A 17,494-nucleotide genomic window follows, 5' to 3' on the forward strand; every position below is an offset into this window, starting at 1 on the left:
CAAGAAATTAGAACATATCATACAACTTTGCAGCTGTACCTCAGAAATTTAAACATCCTATTCTACATCCTGCAGCAACTAGCCGTGCTACATCATTAATGCCTGCATTGTATAAAACCAACAACCTTTCAATTATTTCACTAGTTTCCTACTAAAAGAATACAATTATTAGATGCTAACTAAATTAATTTCAAGTCTTTTGTTCAGCTAATGCTGACTGTAATTAAGTTCTAATTAGCCTGACTGCTAATCCTAAATTGACCTTTAAGAATTCTGTCATCTCCTAAATGGTAATATTTGGATTGTCTGTCCTTTTCGATCAATCTTTCATAAAAATATGTTTTTGGAAAAAACAGAAACATTTAAAGTTTTAAGAGTTTATTAAAATTCTTTTGTTTCAGGGAAAAATAACAAACACACATAAACATTTTATTTGTATTTTCCCCTGTTTAATAAAGCAAATAAAATCAAACCCGCCTGAGGGTGAATCAGTAGTGCAGGGAGCAAAGAAATAAAGATCAAAAGACATAAAAGCGGGAAATTCCTGTTTAATTTGAAGTCCCACTTAAAAACAAATCAGACAATATAATCAACATGTGCACTATATAATAATAAGTCTTCCTTCGTTTTATTAAACCTCTGAATAGAGAGGGGCCCGCCTGCCAAGTCACAGATAAGTTGGTGATTATTTTAGAGAAAAACATGGCGGCAGAAGAGAGAACAGATCTACATGCAAAAGTAACACCTTAACCTGCAGATGATAAAGTTAACAAGCAAAAATTATAATTTAAAACTTCTTGAATCAGCAAATAAACAAAGTTTTAAAATACTTTCTACAACCAGCTCCTATAAACAGTGATTGCACATGCATCAACATTTTTTTATTTTCAAATAGAACCAGTTAACAGAACATTTATTTATTTAAATCAGTGCAGTTTAGGCCAGAGGCTATAGACTGAAGCCAGACACAGATATATGCTGAGCGTCGTTTCTCGCCTCAAAGTACGAGGTGTCGGTTTCATCCTCCGGCTGAGGTATGAAAGGCATCGGCTGGTTCTGCAGGTTGTCCCAGTCCAGCCCCTCAAACAAAGGGTGCTGCTTCAGTTCTGGACGAGGTTAAATGTGAACAATGAGACACAAAATCATTGTTATTGAAGAAGGCAACAACAAAGCATCAGTCTGGCCTTTGAGCTTCGTTACTCCAGACCTACTCCATTTGGACATGTGTGGGTGCTTTTAGGTAGACCTATTGTTGCTGAATACTTTGCAATCTTAAAAACATGTTCGAAATAAATCATCAAATAAAAGTGAACATGTGTTAACATGAGCCCCTTCAAGTGGGAGTTTTGTACACTTGTGACAATGAGGAAAATAGTGAAGGACCCTTAATATCTACGGGTTCCACGATTAAAAAACAAAAACTCAACATTAGAATGACCTTCCTCATTTAGTACCGTAATATGTAGTTTCTGCCCTTAAAAGACTGGTTTAGGTAAGTTGCTTTTTAAAATCTTTTAAACATATCTATGACTCTTGTCAAATGAGGTGCAACATATCTCAGGCTGAATGCAGCTTCCTAAAAGCGCTGTTTGTGAACTTTGGTATCTTTAATCCTGTTTAAAATTTTCCATAAATAGCAGTTTTAGTGTTTTGTTTGGCTTTAGGCCAGAACTAAGGTCCAGCTCAACCTGAATTTGAAGTTTAGTGAGCAAACAGGTTGTGAAATCCCCCCTTGATTCCTGACCAAGTCATACTAATGGGTGAAATGTTAAAAGTGAGGTCAAATGTGGAAAATCAAAGAAAAACAGGCTATAAATAAACCAGGGTTAACGTTCACTAGTCATTGAATCTAATTCCTCTTTTCAGGTTGGTTTCATCATATTCATTATAAAGATGTCACTGTTGATTGTTTTCCCTTTTTTAAATGATGATCAGTAAGAATTTCAAAGCATTTATGGAAATGATGTATATAAAGTTAAAGAATAGAATTGATAAGCTCATAAATAAAATTAAAATGTTTGGACTTGTTGAGGCTTAAAAATTAACACAGGAAAACAAAATGGGGAAAAAAATCTACACTGCATGCTCTTCTCAACATATTCAAATATTTTAGGCTAAGTTTAGACATTCTAAATATCACCATAGAGTTTAGGCATCAAAACTCAAAGGCCACCTTGAGAGATTTGCAGAACTAATTAAGCTGATCCTACATGTTAGAAAATAAGGTCTTTCATACAGTGAGGAAGATAAATATTTGAAAACCCATTTATTTTGCAAGTTCTCCTGCCTAGAAATCATGGAGGGGTCTGAAATTGTCATCAGTGTATCTCCACTATGAGATCATTATAGAACTAGAAATGCTATGACCATCCCTCTCGTTCAGAATACAAATTCATTCCAGTCTGATAATCTTACAATTTTTACGTTAGTCATTTTATTCTAGTTGGACCTTTTCTCCCCAAATGCTTTTATCCATATTAGCATAAGCACTGAGGCAAGGATCCACAGAGGGTTTAATGTTCAAACTTCCTGTAGACCCCAGCCGTGCTGCACTGATAATCTTTTAGGTTCGACAAACTAGAGCTGCAGTGATTATATTACTAGGTGATTAATCTATTAATTATCTTTTAAATAAATCGATTCGCAATCGGCTTAGTACGACGGAGTGTTAGGGCCAGGCTAGAGATTTGTTTTTCTTCTATTTCGAGAATAAAGTAAAATTACAGGAATAAAGTCACAACGAGAATTAAGTCGTAACATTACAAGGATAAAGTCGTAACATTATGAGAATAAAGTCCTAATATTACGAGAAAAAAAAGAGACAATGAGAATAGTCATAAAATTACTAGAATAAAGTCGTAATATAAGAGAATAAAGTCGTAATATAAGAGAATAAAGTCGTAATATAAGAGAATAAAGTCCTAAAATTACGAGAAACAAGTTGTATTTAATGACAACTCCTACAAGAAGCCCTTTCTTCTCTAAAATGAGTAATGTCAAGCATAATGTGAAGTTATATATTGGCTCTAGTTTGACAAATAAGGAAATCTTTTAGTACATCAGCATCAAATTGGGCAGCAGGTCAAAGTGGACTTGGGTTACTGTTTGTTGGCGCTGGTCAGCTGTCATATGCTGGTCAGAGCTCGAAGCTTTCTTTCTGTAACGGGTCGTGGTATGATGACTTCAATCTCGTAACGTTGCGACTTCATTCTCGTAACGTTGAGATTTTACTCTCGTAACATTGCGACTTTACTCTCGTAACATTGCGACTTTACTCTCGTAACATTGCGACTTTACTCTCGTAATTTTATGACTATTCTTGTTGCAACTTTATTCTCGTGATATTACGACTTTATTCTCAAAATAGGAAGAAAAAAAAATGTCTAGCTTGGCCCTAATACTATGTCGTAGCTTAGAAACCGGCGCCTTAAAAAGGGTTTTACACCAAATTTAAAAAAGGTGTAGGTAAAATTATACAACTTAAAAACTTCTGGATAGAAAATATTTATTGACAATGGAAGAAAAAAAAAAGTTTTTAAAAATGTTTTTAGATAGTCTGTTAGTAAATCCTCTTTCAGCCCTAAAAAACCCCAAAACAAGCAGATAGATACAGGTCATGACATGCTGCAGTTTTCCAGGTTTGATTCTTACCCTTCAGGCCAGCACGCTTCGTCACGTCCATGGTGAGCAGGATTTCAATGGCGTTCCTTGACTCTGCAGACAGTGCCTCCTCTCCTTCAGGCCAGGGGATGTCTGTAAACAGGAGGTAAAGGAAATCTCTTCAACTGGCTGGAAACAAAGAACCATGAGCATAAAGGCTTTGTTTTGGTGTACTGACTTCTGTTGATGATATTCTGGAAAACCAGCTGAGGCGTCTCGTCGTTAAAAGGCGGCACTCCCGTGAGGAACTCAAACAGACACACGCCGAGCGCCCACCAATCCACCATGCAGTCTGGCCAGAAACAAGCAGAAAGGATTGAGCTTTTTAATGAGCTGCAGACTGAGACCATCCACCATCTTCCCCTGTGACTCCTGTTAGTGTGACCTGACTGCACTGCAGTGGCTGAAGCAGGAAGGCCTATGTTAGACTGAGCATGGTGAGGGTCACCTTAACTCAGGGGTCTGCAACCTTTAATATCCAAATCCGTTTTGTCCCGAGTCAGGTTGATTAAAAGTTGGTAAGAGCTGCAAATATGGAAGATTTTTTGACTAATTATGACCATATAAATAAAACAAAACTTAAAATTTTTTTCAAATAACTGCAGTTTCCATTTCAAACGACCAACATCTTTTTTAGTATTTTCTAGCTTTAAAATTAGGAAAACCAAAAAACGTTTCATAAAGATGAAGCTTAGATTTTCCCTTTTCCTCTAAAGGATACTATTGTATGTAATAAAAAAAAAGTAGTTCTAAAAACATTTTTTTTTCCGGTATTTTAATGTCATTCTGTTGTGAAAATTCAATCCAAATCTGTTATGCTTTATTATACTACATGAGTTGTTTTAAATAGCATTTTAGGCCACTATTAAGAGCCATTATAGAGGTTCCAAAGAGCTGCAGGTTGCAGGCCCCTGCCTTAACTTTAACATTAAGAGGAGAATAATCACAACAATTATTCACTTTAACATGCAAATGTATCAACAGGATAACTAAAGGTGTGGATAACTGAAAATTCAGCTTCTACAGCAGATAAATCATTTGTTTGCGGAATTAAAACTTTGATCATTTATCAATTGAGTTAAAAATTATTACAACTCTGAATATTTCATATAATGATAGTAATTTAAAAATAATAAAATCAGGCTAAAAATAAACTGGACTGTGAAACTGACTTTGTTTACCATTTTGCAACGTATTTTCCCCATAAAACCTACAGATCTTAGAAGCAGATACCAGTTTGTTCAGTTAAAAGCACATCAGGCTCCAGATTCCCCTGCTGTTTTAATTGGAAACTTCTCCTTGCTCCATTATCAGTCCCAGTTTGTTCCCAGATCCATAGCGCAGAAACAGAGGGAATGGAAAATATGGGGAAGAATCAGCTTTCTTTCTACAAAGTATTAGCAGCCGGGCAGGGGAAACATGCAAGCTTACTTGCAAGGAACAACGTTATTATAAACTTACCAAACTGAGCCCATCCTGAAACTAAAAGAGAATGTCGTCACAAGAGCCCGAGTGAGAATCAGCAGGCTGTTTATTTTATCAGCACCAGATCGGACAGGAGGATATGTGTGACATTAAGCGCTTCCCCTTATTTACCGTGAAGTTTCCCGAGCAGCAGCTCCGGAGCCAAATAATCAGGGGTTCCCAAAATCGGAGCACCTTCAACTGGCAGCGCACCCCTTCGAACACTCTTTGGAGTCCGGTAAGGGGTGTGGCAGGTCGACATGGGCTGAGGAGTCTGATAAAAGGGGAGCATTCAAAAGAGAAATGTTAAAAATATGGACAGTGGATAAGCAGTAATAATTATAGTCAGTATCTGCAGCGTGTCCATCAATCTGAAATAAAAAATTATGAAAGACAAACATTAATATGTAATCAAAAAAATGTGATCAAATCTGATCGAAACCAAACATTAAGAAAAATTAACATAAGGAAAATAAAAATAAACAAAAAATACACATAAAAACAATACGAAGATAAAAAGTCAAAGATAAAACAAACATTTTCGAACATGATTAAAAATAAGGATGCAAGCAAAATCTAAAAACTTTACCTAAAGGATAAGTGACAAAAAAGCTTTATAAAGTATATTAAAACAAAAATCAAAGTAAAAAGGGAAGAGCATAAAAAAGAAATTAAGAAAGATATTAAGCTAATTTAAAAAGTGATCAGAATAGAAAAAGATTAAATAACTTGAAAAAAGATTAATCACAAAATAAAATTCGGTAGGTAGACAAAATTCGAAACACTACCAGAACAGCTGATGCAAACAACAGCCTTGGTTCCTCATCCCTATAAACCCACCTGAAAAAGAGAATTGTTGGAGTGTCTCCTCCTCTGCACGGGCGTCGCCGCGCCGCACGCAGACTGATTCAGAGAGGAGGAGGTGACCTCCATGACCTCCACAGATCCACAGCTGAGTCTGGACACCCCTGAAACATTGGAGCGGTTGATGGAGCTGCAGTAGCTGCGGAAAACGACGGCGTTCCGTGGCTTCAGGAAAGACGGCGACTGTGAGACGCCAGCGGAGACGTTGTGGAGTTTATTAGCGTAGGAACACTGGGACCCGCCTCTCTGCTCACTCTGAACAGGTTTAGGTGTTGCTGTGGAAACAGTAGGGGTCTGGAACAGAGAATCTGTTCTCTTCTTTTCCGTTGATGATACTAAATTCCTACTTTCTGACGTCTTGCTCAATGGAGGAGCGGAGCTGCAGTCGGTGGTGGGCGATGTTTCATGCATGGACCCGTCAGAGTCCAGGCTCAAGCTCCTGCAAATGTCAGCTTTGCCAGGGGGCGGGGACATGAAAGTGGACTGTGGGAACTCTTCAGCTCCATCTTCAAACACATCTTCCAGGTCATTGAACAGAGTCTTCGCTACGCTAACAGGAATGGGACTGGAGCGCCTGGGACTCCGATGCTCAGCGGCTACATTCCCTTTAGTGGAGCGCAGGAAGTTGTCTATTTGGAAGGTGGAGAATGTCCCAGTGAGACCAGTGTGACTCTGAGAGCTCTCCTCCGGAATCTCAAAGGATCTCTTGTAGTCTGCGTTTGTCTTCTTGGCTCTGGTTTCCAGTAGCTCTGGACTTATATCCAACTCTGAGAATGTCCTCTTTACAGATGAGTGAACTGTTAGCTGGCAGTTCTCCTTCACTGTTGGACAAACATCAAGCCCAGCTGTGGAGAAAGGTCGAGGGGAACATTCCCCTATAAGTCTGTCATAATTAGACATTTTAGTCATATTGTGGGGAGCTTTGGCAGAACCTCCACAGGTCTGTTGGGGTCCTTTAAGCTCAGACTGCCCTCTAGACCTCTGCTCATTCTGGTGATAATTTTCTTTCTAAATAATAAATAACACAAAAAAACAACAAATTATTTTTCAAAAAGTCTTATTTGTAGCGGCTGCTCCTGCTTCACCATCACTGACCTCCTCACACTCCCACATGGGACTGATACCGCACTCTGTGTCGGTGGTGCTTCCTGCACTCATTGTCTCAAACCTCTTCCTAGTCCTCAGTAACCTGGGAGTCAGGTTTTTTTCCAGTTTATGAGGATTAAAGACAATGGATTTAGGTCCTGTAAGGATTTAAAAAAAATTCATTTGAATTCAACAGTTACAGCTAATATTCAAGGAAACATCTCTCCTCTAAGGTTGACATATTTCTGTTTAAATCTCTATATGCCAAGAACATTTGGAAGCAAAGTCAAATTCTTGGCCAATGAAAACAGGAATAATAAAGATGTAGAGAATTACACCTCAGTAATTTAGAATAAGTGTTTGGATGAGGCTCATTTCTCAATTCAAGAGTAGCTTTTTAAAGCATTTTAAGCAGCGTTTACTCATTCTTTTCATTCAGCCAACATTGCTGTACTGAATGTTTTTCTAAATTGGTTTGAAGCAATATTCCAGCTATAAAGCTTCAAGCTTTTAAATTGCTTTTTTTCAAATTAAATATATATATATATAACTGAAATAAAGGCTTTAAAACTTGAGCCTGTGTGACTATATTTCAATAGAGGAGTGAACTAAATTAACTTTCTAAAATAATAATAAAATATTCAAGATTTGAATTAAAATTAAACATTAAATCAGGAAAATATTATCAAAGATTTCAACAAAGATAAATCCCAATTAAAGACAGAATAGGTCAATGTAAGCCTTTTGAAGCTGAGAAGACAGAATCGACTGTCAGGCGTGGCGTTAACTGAGACTCTAGAGATGATGGGATGTCAGTAACAGCTCCAATTAACCCAGAGTCTTACAGCTCCCATCCTCTTCAGCATCTTAGCAACTGAAAACAGATCAGGCAGTTACTGTCCAATTTCATACTGAATATTACAAGCAAACCATCTTGTCTGACTCCAGCTAAGTTACAATAAAGATCATATGCCTGTTCATCCAATTGCACTGATAAAGTTAAAGGGTTTTGTCGGGCTGTATGTATATACACTATATTGCCAAAAGTATTTGCTCACCCATCCAAATTATTGGAATCAGGTGTTCCAATCACTTCCATGGCCACAGGTGTATAAATTCAAGCACCTAGGCATGCAGACTGTTTTTACAAACATTTGTGAAAGAATGGGTCGCTCTCAGGAGCTCAGTGAATTCCAGCGTGGAACTGTGATAGGATGCCACCTGTGCAACAAATCCAGTCGTGAAATTTCCTCGCTCCTAAATATTCCACAGTCAACTGTCAGCTGTATTATAAGAAAATGGAAGTGTTTGGGAACGACAGCAACTCAGCCACGAAGTGGTAGGCCACGTAAACTGACGGAGCGGGGTCAGCGGATGCTGACGCGCATAGTGCGAAGAGGTCGCCAACTTTCTGCAGAGCCAATCACTACAGACCTCCAAACTTCATGTGGCCTTCAGATTAGCTCAAGAACAGTGCGCAGAGAGCTTCATGGAATGGGTTTCCATGGTCGAGCAGCTGCATCCAAGCCATACATCACCAAGTGCAATGCAAAGCGTCGGATGCGGTGGTGTAAAGCACGCCGCCACTGGACTCTAGAGCAGTGGAGACGCGTTCTCTGGAGTGACGAATCGCGCTTCTCCATCTGGCAATCTGATGGACGGGTCTGGGTTTGGCGGTTGCCAGGAGAACGGTACTTGTCTGACTGCATTGTGCCAAGTGTAAAGTTTGGTGGAGGGGGGATTATGGTGTGGGGTTGTTTTTCAGGAGCTGGGCTTGGCCCCTTAGTTCCAGTGAAAGGAACTCTGAATGCTTCAGCATACCAAGACATTTTGGACAATTCCATGCTCCCAACTTTGTGGGAACAGTTTGGAGCTGGCCCCTTCCTCTTCCAACATGACTGTGCACCAGTGCACAAAGCAAGGTCCATAAAGACATGGATGACAGAGTCTGGTGTGGATGAACTTGACTGGCCTGCACAGAGTCCTGACCTCAACCCGATAGAACACCTTTGGGATGAATTAGAGCGGAGACTGAGAGCCAGGCCTTCTCGTCCAACATCAGTGTGCGACCTCACAAATGCGCTTCTGGAAGAATGGTCCAAAATTCCCATAAACACACTCCTAAACCTTGTGGACAGCCTTCCCAGAAGAGTTGAAGCTGTTCTAGCTGCAAAGGGTGGACCGACGTCATATTGAACCCTATGGATTAGGAACGGGATGTCACTTAAGCTCATATGTGAGTCAAGGCAGGTGAGCAAATACTTTTGGCAATATAGTGTATTTGAGCCTTTTTGTATACTTTGACCCAATCTGGATTAGAAAGAAAATCCACCAGAAATCTAAATTTGTGCCATTGATTATCGTGTGTTGATTCACTGATGTTTGATATAGTCTTTTCATTTCTAGGAATCCTTCAAGACGCTATATTTCTATGACATTGATGTCCAAGTGTATATTCTAGAGCTACATACTCTGTTTAAAAAGGTATTCGGCTGTGGAAAACGGCTGATCAGAGTTGTTCTTCAAAGGAGAGTTAAGCGAGTTGTTCTTCTGCTTGACTTTGTCGCAGGACATCGTTCTGGACGCAGCTGAGGCGCTGCAGTGCCGCCTGCTTTCTCCTGCAGGTGTGTTCTGCAGATCCAAACACAAAGAGGCAGGGATTGAAGCACAAGGACATCCTGCACACTTCAAAAACCTAATAAACGCTGCTTACGAATCCAAAGGAGCTGATCAAAGAGAGAACTTGACCCGGTGTGCGGAAGAAGTCTTTTTGTTGTTTAGCCAAAGATGGAGTCATGAGGATATCCATAAGACTCAGCTCTGCTTCAAACAGAAAGCACACATATTAAAAAGAAGGCAAGCAAACACAAAGTGTTGATGGTTACAGATTCATTTCATCTCACAGGACACACTACCTCTGTCAAGCTTGACTTTTGAAAGGCCAAAGTCTGTCAGCTTGATGTGACCTTCATTGGATATAAGCATGTTGTCTGGCTTCAGGTCCCTGAACACATCAGAGCAAATGTTGAGCACAGATCGCTTGCTTGGATAATAATCTAACATCTCTCTGCATGACGTTGCGTACCTGTGGATTATACCGTGGCGGTGGAGGTAGTCCAAAGCCAGCGCAACCTCAGAGATGTACTTTGCAGCCATGTCCTCCTCAAAGTACCCATAAATATGAAGGAGAGACTTCACATCCCCGCCGATCAGGTATTCCATCACCTTTAAAACATTTTTTTAAAATATATGGTTAGAATAAATACTAGAATCTATCTAGAGGTTTTGATTGAGCGTTGAAATTAGCATTAAAAGGTGAAACAGCCTTGAGAAGTAGAATCACACCACAGCAAAACTAGATGACTTACCCAGAAGCCAACAGGCAAATCCTCAGTCAGTCAACTAGAAAACCCTGCTCTAACAGTTATTATATCATTAAGCATAAAGCTTTATCCCTTCACTAATGTATATACACTAAACCTGCATGCTGGAAATAAACTCCAAGCGCAAAGGAGTATTTTTTATTCTAAAACCAGACCTTAAAGATGCAAATAATACACATAGATGGCAGGCTTGAATGCAGCTGCTAGGCAATGAAACGTTTTTTAATTATGGGATCTAAACACTGATACTTTTCTAACTAAAACAGGCTACACACTCCGACTTTTTTTCTTACATCAATGACAATAAAAGCGACTGGAGCAACTGATTTTAATGATTGAAGGAGGTGTCCTAATCAACATGAGGACAAGCGAAGAGATATTCACCTGAGGAGGGATGCATAGATCCTGAAGATTTAGCATTATTTTCTACTTGGACAATTGTAAATGCTGTGAAGAACACCTAGGGCTGGGTGATAGGGATTAAACATCGAAGCTCTGATTTATTTCCAACCAAATCTGATTAATCGTTTTTTTTTTCTGTTTTTTTTTTTCTCCACTGTAGTTTTATAGAAAAATGACAAATCAGTGTTTTCGAAACTAGCTTTGAGTTCCATCATCACCTCTGGGAGGTTTAAAGGCTGTAAAATGATCATGTTCAGGCTTTTAGCCAGCAAGGTGCACAGGTGTATATTGTGTGCTCTTTACTAAAAATATTAGAAATTGTATGCCTTGTTTTTGGGAAGCAGGGCTTTAATATTCCGCCTGGAATCTTCACTCAAATGTTAAATATTTCACAAGCAGCAGCAGCAATTGGAAAAGCTGAACTTTTGCTTCTCAACGTGCCACAACAACCAATCAGAGAAGCTGATCCGAGGTCGTCAGGGAGACAGACGCAGCACTGCTGATGCAGATCGCTATGATCACTCCCCTGAAACAGTCTATTAATGCCTAAATTAACTTAAAATGTTCAAACCTGCCGGCAAAATGTGTTCACTGTTATTATTCTGATGCCTGAAGTTTCTACCACATACCTGAAAAATGCTAACATCTGCTTCTAGTGGCCATGAACAGTTGCTGAAAATCCCCTAGAGGTGACCGTGCCTGGGGCAGCTGCCGCTGGGGATTCCCAGTGACAGAGCACCGCCGTTATGTGGGGGTCTTAACGGCTTCGACAGCAAAAAAATATCATAAGGAAGGATCACAATCTTGATGAACTGACTGCACAGACGTTTTGAGGTGAACTTTCACATAAAGCAAATATTAAAACTACTTTTTACCAGCTTATTACAGCAAACATAGCAAAGCCGCTCTCTACCATTGAACACAGGAGCAGCAGAAGCATCAAAGGCATCTGGACACACTTTACTTGATGCGCCTGAGGCACATCTAACCTTAAAATGTACAAGATTCAAAAATGAGGCAGCAGGCTCTTTTTTTGCTCCTCTAATCGCAGTGTGGATGTAGCATTACACTCTTTGATTGTTTGAATTGACCTACGGAATATAACATTGTACCTGAAAATGATCTCATATCGTCTTTATGAAATTTCCACCTCTAGTATAACACACATACTTCCCAAGATCAGGACAAAAGCAGTGTTGTAACAAAGACAAAAGGTTAGCTGCATTCCACCTCAAAATGCAGGAAATAGTGCTTCAGAATCTAAATTTCAAAATGTTCTGGGATAGGACACCCCCGGACATGGCGCGCAAAGCCTAAAGATGTGATACACCAAGGTGTACACCCTCTGAAATATTCCTAGCTAAAGACTTGATCATGTTTCACACCAAACAATGAAAATAGAACTCTCAATGTTTGCAGGTAGTGGTATCACACAGTAAGATCTTTTTAGTTTTTTGTATTAGTTACGAACAGACATCCAAGAAAAAAAGGTGATGAGCGGATGTTGGTGAATGAAGGATAATAATCCACATATTCAAAAAAGATAACCCCATGAACCAAAACTTTGATTGGATAAAAATGGATTAACCACCCCACCCTGATAACACCTGAAACAAACCTGTACAATTTAATAGCAAAACGTCTATATCACGTAAACATTTAGTACTTCATTTATACCCAATTACAGAATGCTGTCATTGGACTGCTTCTCCAGACCAACATTGAATGAAAATCAAACTGATGAAGGCAGCATAATGTTCTTTCCCATTTCACCAGACTTGTTTGAGTCTTTTATGAAAGCAGTGAGTGAATCTGCTCCAGTTTGGGGGAACTGACAAGGCTCCAATGCCGAACCACAAAAATTCTGATGTTCTCTGAGAAATCCAGCACGATGCCAGGCATGGAGCGCAGCACCTAGAAGAGGATGTTAAGGAGTCTGCTTCAAGTGGTCAGAGACGTCCGGGTCCCTGACCCGCTGGAGGTCACTGCATGGAGCATCCTGGTCCTCTTTACACAAAACAGCAGCTATTGGCCCTGTTGATCAATTAAAGACTAGGAAATGTTGGGGGGCTTTCAGGCATTATAAAAATAGCCTGGAATCCCCTCCACAGCCTTCTGTCAGTGTCAAACACTGCTGTGCAATCCTCATCAAGTAAAGCTAAAGAAACCCACTCTAAAATAGGTAAAAATTTCAGCTTTTTTAACAAACAGTCTTGTCTCATTTTTGCATCTATCATTTATTTATTTGGCACAAAAACGGCCTTGATATATAGTATAATTTGTAGGTATAACCACCCATTCACTGTGCATTACCAGAAAGATCTTGGCTGCAGTCTGGAGAGAGTAAAACAGGTGGACAACGAAGGGACTTTTGCTGAGAGCGAGGGCATCTCTCTCCGCCTTCATCTGGTTCGCCATGTTTTTATCCACCATGTCTGCCTTCTTCATGACCTAAAGCAAAACAAACAACAAAATACAAACCCAAACTCAAATACAAAAAAAAATGTAATTTTAATTTAAATTAACCTCATTCAAAGCGAAACGTCTCACCTTAATAGCATATAAACGGGCATTGCTCTTCTTCCGAGCGAGGTAGACTTTTCCAAAGGCGCCACGGCTGATGGGTTTCAAAACGATGAAATCATCGATCGAAGGAGGCTTAGGTTTCTCCACTGACTTCACATTTGAACCAGCTTCGTGTTTGTCCCCTACCTCCATTATAAAGAGACAATATTGTCACTTATCCGTAGGTATGCCGAGAGTAAACATTACCATAACTGAACAACAACAGCTCGCTGTTTGTTTTGAATTTTTGAATTCCCTGCCTTGTCACGGGGTCCTGTGACTTTTATGGGTGCTTGAATAAATGCCTGAATGAAAACTGTTATAAAAGAGGCTACATTTCTGCAATTTAGAAAAAACGTACATATTATCTACAAGCCAAATGTATCCAGATATATGTGCATCATACAATTTATAAATGCTCCTATTTAATTAAACATAATTGTACTTGATGTAATTCAACTTTACCACGATAGAAAGTCATAAAATAAAACGCCAGTAACGAAGTAAAATATATACTAGGATGTTAGCTCCTTTGTGGCTTTTTTTCCCCTCCCATTTGACGAAGGTACTTTTTATCAGTTTGATCAAACGGTATAATTCAACATGGAAAAAACAGAAAAACGGCCGGAACTTGGTCATTTTTGACAGGCGAAAGCTGCAGACGTCCTTCTGAGGACCCACAACTGTCAATCTTGTTGCTCCGAATAATTTGAAGTTTGAGTTTTTAAATGTTTAGGTTTATGGATGGATGAAAAGTTGTTGCAAGGTTTAAAAAGTTTAATAATGGATTTTGCAGTCTAGTTGGCAGAGGTTGGGGAGCTGAAAGACTAACTTTGTATATGATTTATAGAGGAATGTTTTGTGTTTGATGCTGCAAGGAAAATAATTCTTAAGCTTGAAGGGAATGCAGTTTTGGGCTTGGTTAGCAGGGATTATCTACCACTCAGCAGCTGTCTTTTGGAAGGTTATTATAAATGTATCAAAAGGAAGGACAAATCACATTTTCTGTTTAAGGTTTAGTTAATTGCAAAAAGGGGATTTGGAGAAATAAGATCATAGGGTCAGTGTTGTCTCCTGTGCCTTATTGACTTTGCAATGGCTTGAATTGGATTTACGTTTATCAGGGAAGGATCAGGGTATTGCCAGTTGGCAAGTCAGTGAGTTTTTATATCAGGATATACAGGTGCTGGTCATAAAATTAGAATATCATGAAAAAGTAGATTGATTTCAGTAATTCCATTTAAAAAGTGGAACTTGTATATTATATTCATACATTACATACAAACTCATATATTTCAGATGTTTATTTTGTTTAATTTTGATTATTACAAATGACAACAAATGAAAATCTCAAATTCATCATATCAGAAAATTAGAATATTGTGAAAAGGTTCAAAATTGATGGCCCCTGGTGCCACACTCTAATCAGCTAATTAACTCAAACCACCTGCAAAAGCCTTTAAATGGTCTTTCAGTCTAGTTCTATAGGCTACACAATCATGGGGAAGACTGCTGACTTGACAGTTGTCCAAAAGACGACCATCGACACCTTGCACAAGGAGGGCAAGACACAAAAGGTCATCGCTAAAGAGGCTGGCTGTTCACAGAGCTCAGTGTCCAAGCACATTAATAGAGAGGCGAAGGGAAGGAAAAGATGTGGTCGAAAAAAGTGTACAAGCAAGAGAGATAACCGCACCCTGGAGAGGATTGTGAAACAAAACCCATTCAAAAATGTGGGGGAGATTCACAAAGAGTGGACTGCAGCTGGAGTGAGTGCTTCAAGAACCACCACACACAGACGTATGAAAGACATGGGTTTCTGCTGTCGCATTCCTTGTGTCAAGCCACTCTTGAACCACAGACAGCGTCAGAAGCGTCTTGCCTGGGCTAAAGAGAAACAGGACTGGACTGCTGGTGAGTGGTTCAAAGTCATGTTCTCTGATGAAAGTAAATTTTGCATTTCCTTTGGAAATCAAGGTCCCAGAGTCTGGAGGAAAAGAAGAGAGGCACTTCATCCACGTTGCTTGAAGTCCAGTGTAAAGTTTCCACAGTCAGTGATGGTTTGGGGTGCCATGTCATCTGCTGGTGTTGGTCCATTGTGTTTTCTGAGGTCCAGGGTCAACGCAGCCACATACCAGGAAGTTTTAGAGCACTTCATGCTTCCTGCAGCTGACCAACTTTTTGGAGATGCAGATTTCATTTTCCAACAGGACTTGGCACCTGCACACAGTGCCAAAGCTACCAGTACCTGGTTGAAGGACCATGGTATCCCTGTTCTTAATTGGCCAGCAAACTCTCCTGACCTTAACCCCATAGAAAATCTATGGGGTATTGTGAAGAAGAAGATGCAATACACCAGACCCAACAATTCAGAAGAGCTAAAAGCCACTATTAGAGCAACCTGGGCTATCATAACACCTGAGCAGTGCCACAGACTGATCGACTCCATGCCACGCCGCATTGCTGCAGTAATACAGGCCAAAGGAGGCCCAACTAAATACTGAGTGCTGTACATGCTCATACTTTTCATGTTCATACTTTTCAGTTGGCCAACATTTCTATAAATCCTTTGTTTTTATTGGTCTTCAGTAATATTCTAATTTTCTGATATGATGAATTTGAGATTTTCATTTGTTGTCATTTGTAATCATCAAAATTAAACAAAATAAACATCTGAAATATATGAGTTTGTATGTAATGTATGAATATAATATACAAGTTTCACTTTTTAAATGGAATTACTGAAATCAATCTACTTTTTCATGATATTCTAATTTTATGACCAGCACCTGTAATGCTTAGGCTGATTGCAAAGTGAACCAATTATCTAAAACAGTTTAAACACTTGACAGCATGCCAGACAGGTGGCAAAATAGTGTCAATAATATCCATATGTGTATATTTTTTGCTAGGGGTGTGTTTACAGTTCCACAAATAGAGTGCTGTGCAATGGATAGCTACAGTTTGATAAATGGGGTGTTACAAAATTGCAAACTGAGGGCAAAGCAGCTTTTGAGTTTGAAAACAGCATATGAGGGGAGGACGCAATAATTTTGCATTATACTGAGGAGGAAAAACCTATCAAAAAAATGGGAGTTTTAAATGGATGATAGCCCTAAACACACCAGTAAGCAAAGAGCATCTGGAAAAAGTTATGGAGCCTAAATCAAAAGAAAACTTGTGGATGATAAAAATTTAATATTAAACATTTAATGATAAACCTATTGCAATTGAAATTCTCCTGGCATCTTTGTGCATGTGGGTTCTCTCTGGGTACTCCGGCTTCCTCCCACAGTCCAAAAACTTGACTGTTAGGTTAATTGGCTTCTTTAAAGTCCCCTTAGGTGAGTGTGTGTGAATGGATGGTTGTCTCTGTGTTGCCCTTTGATTGGACTGGTGACCTGTCCAGGGTGTACCCTGCTTCTCGCCCATAGACAGCTGGAGATAGGGATCAGAATCCCTCACAATCCCACTTGGTATAAGCGTGTTAGAAAATGGATGGATGGAATAAGCTCTGATCTTCCTAGAATGATGAGCCAGAGGTTATTGACTCCTTGCAGCACTGATCTAAAGAAGTTCTAGGTATTAATTTGGTGATTCACAACTAAATCATTTTCATTTGAATCAATTTCATTTTAATTTTGTCTTTTTTTAAAGACAAAATATTTATTTCCCTCCCTCTATTGGACAAGAACAGATTTCATACACTCATTTTAATTTGACCTAAATAATGTGTGTGTGTGGAAAAGCAGTGATAACATTTCTGGAGTTTCCTGTCTTTTCAGAACAGGAAAGTCGACGCATTCGATTATTTTTCCCCACCAATCCAAATCTTGGAGGCACTTCCTTCGGATTGCACATTTCCAATCTTTATCAAACATGTATCCAAGCTTTCATAGAAAACAGCAAATGTCTGTACTCCTTTAGCACAGAAATAATTCAAAACATCCGTTTCCTGAGAGAGTAATCTTTATTGGAGCTTCAAAAAGGCCGTTGTCTAAAGTAACAGAAGCACCGAATCAGTCCTTTCAGACTCTTTACAGAATATTTACACAAACGCAAAACTGCCT

The 17,494-nt window shown here is 39.2% G+C and overlaps 1 protein-coding gene across 2 annotated transcripts; it reads right to left on the reverse strand.

Annotated features, from left to right (window-relative positions):
* Positions 1 to 532: 532 nt before the first annotated feature.
* mastl (microtubule associated serine/threonine kinase-like) lies at positions 533 to 13,704 on the reverse strand. 2 transcript variants are annotated; one of them, XM_038307905.1, is made up of 13 exons: positions 13,410 to 13,704; positions 13,173 to 13,310; positions 10,160 to 10,299; positions 9,990 to 10,078; positions 9,788 to 9,894; positions 9,546 to 9,705; positions 7,084 to 7,232; positions 5,965 to 6,996; positions 5,257 to 5,398; positions 5,122 to 5,142; positions 3,839 to 3,952; positions 3,652 to 3,753; positions 533 to 1,106 (listed from the first exon to the last, which is right to left on the reverse strand). In XM_038307905.1, the coding sequence occupies exons 1-13, from the start codon at positions 13,575 to 13,577 to the stop codon at positions 949 to 951; spliced, it is 2,520 nt and encodes an 839-aa protein (XP_038163833.1). In that variant the 5' UTR covers positions 13,578 to 13,704; the 3' UTR covers positions 533 to 948. The 2 variants fall into 2 exon arrangements, with proteins under 2 accessions (XP_038163833.1, XP_038163834.1); XM_038307906.1 differs by lacking the exon at positions 5,122 to 5,142.
* Positions 13,705 to 17,494: the final 3,790 nt, after the last annotated feature.

This window comes from Cyprinodon tularosa, unplaced genomic scaffold (genome assembly GCF_016077235.1).
Source record: "Cyprinodon tularosa strain WSP-4 unplaced genomic scaffold, ASM1607723v1 ctg623, whole genome shotgun sequence".
Taxonomy (NCBI): Eukaryota; Metazoa; Chordata; class Actinopteri; order Cyprinodontiformes; family Cyprinodontidae; genus Cyprinodon; species Cyprinodon tularosa.

Excerpts from the sequence above, each read along its gene's own strand:
- mastl (XM_038307905.1), bottom strand. The coding sequence starts at position 13,577 with ATGGAGGTAGGGGACAAACACGAAGCTGGTTCAAATGTGAAGTCAGTG. Across the intron at positions 10,300-13,172 it reads CTGCAGCCAAGATCTTTCTG|GTGATGGAATACCTGATCGG; the intron begins GTAATGCACAGT and ends AATGTTTTAAAG. Across the intron at positions 7,233-9,545 it reads CGAATACCTTTTTAAACAGA|GACCTAAATCCATTGTCTTT; the intron begins GTATGTAGCTCT and ends AAATCCTTACAG.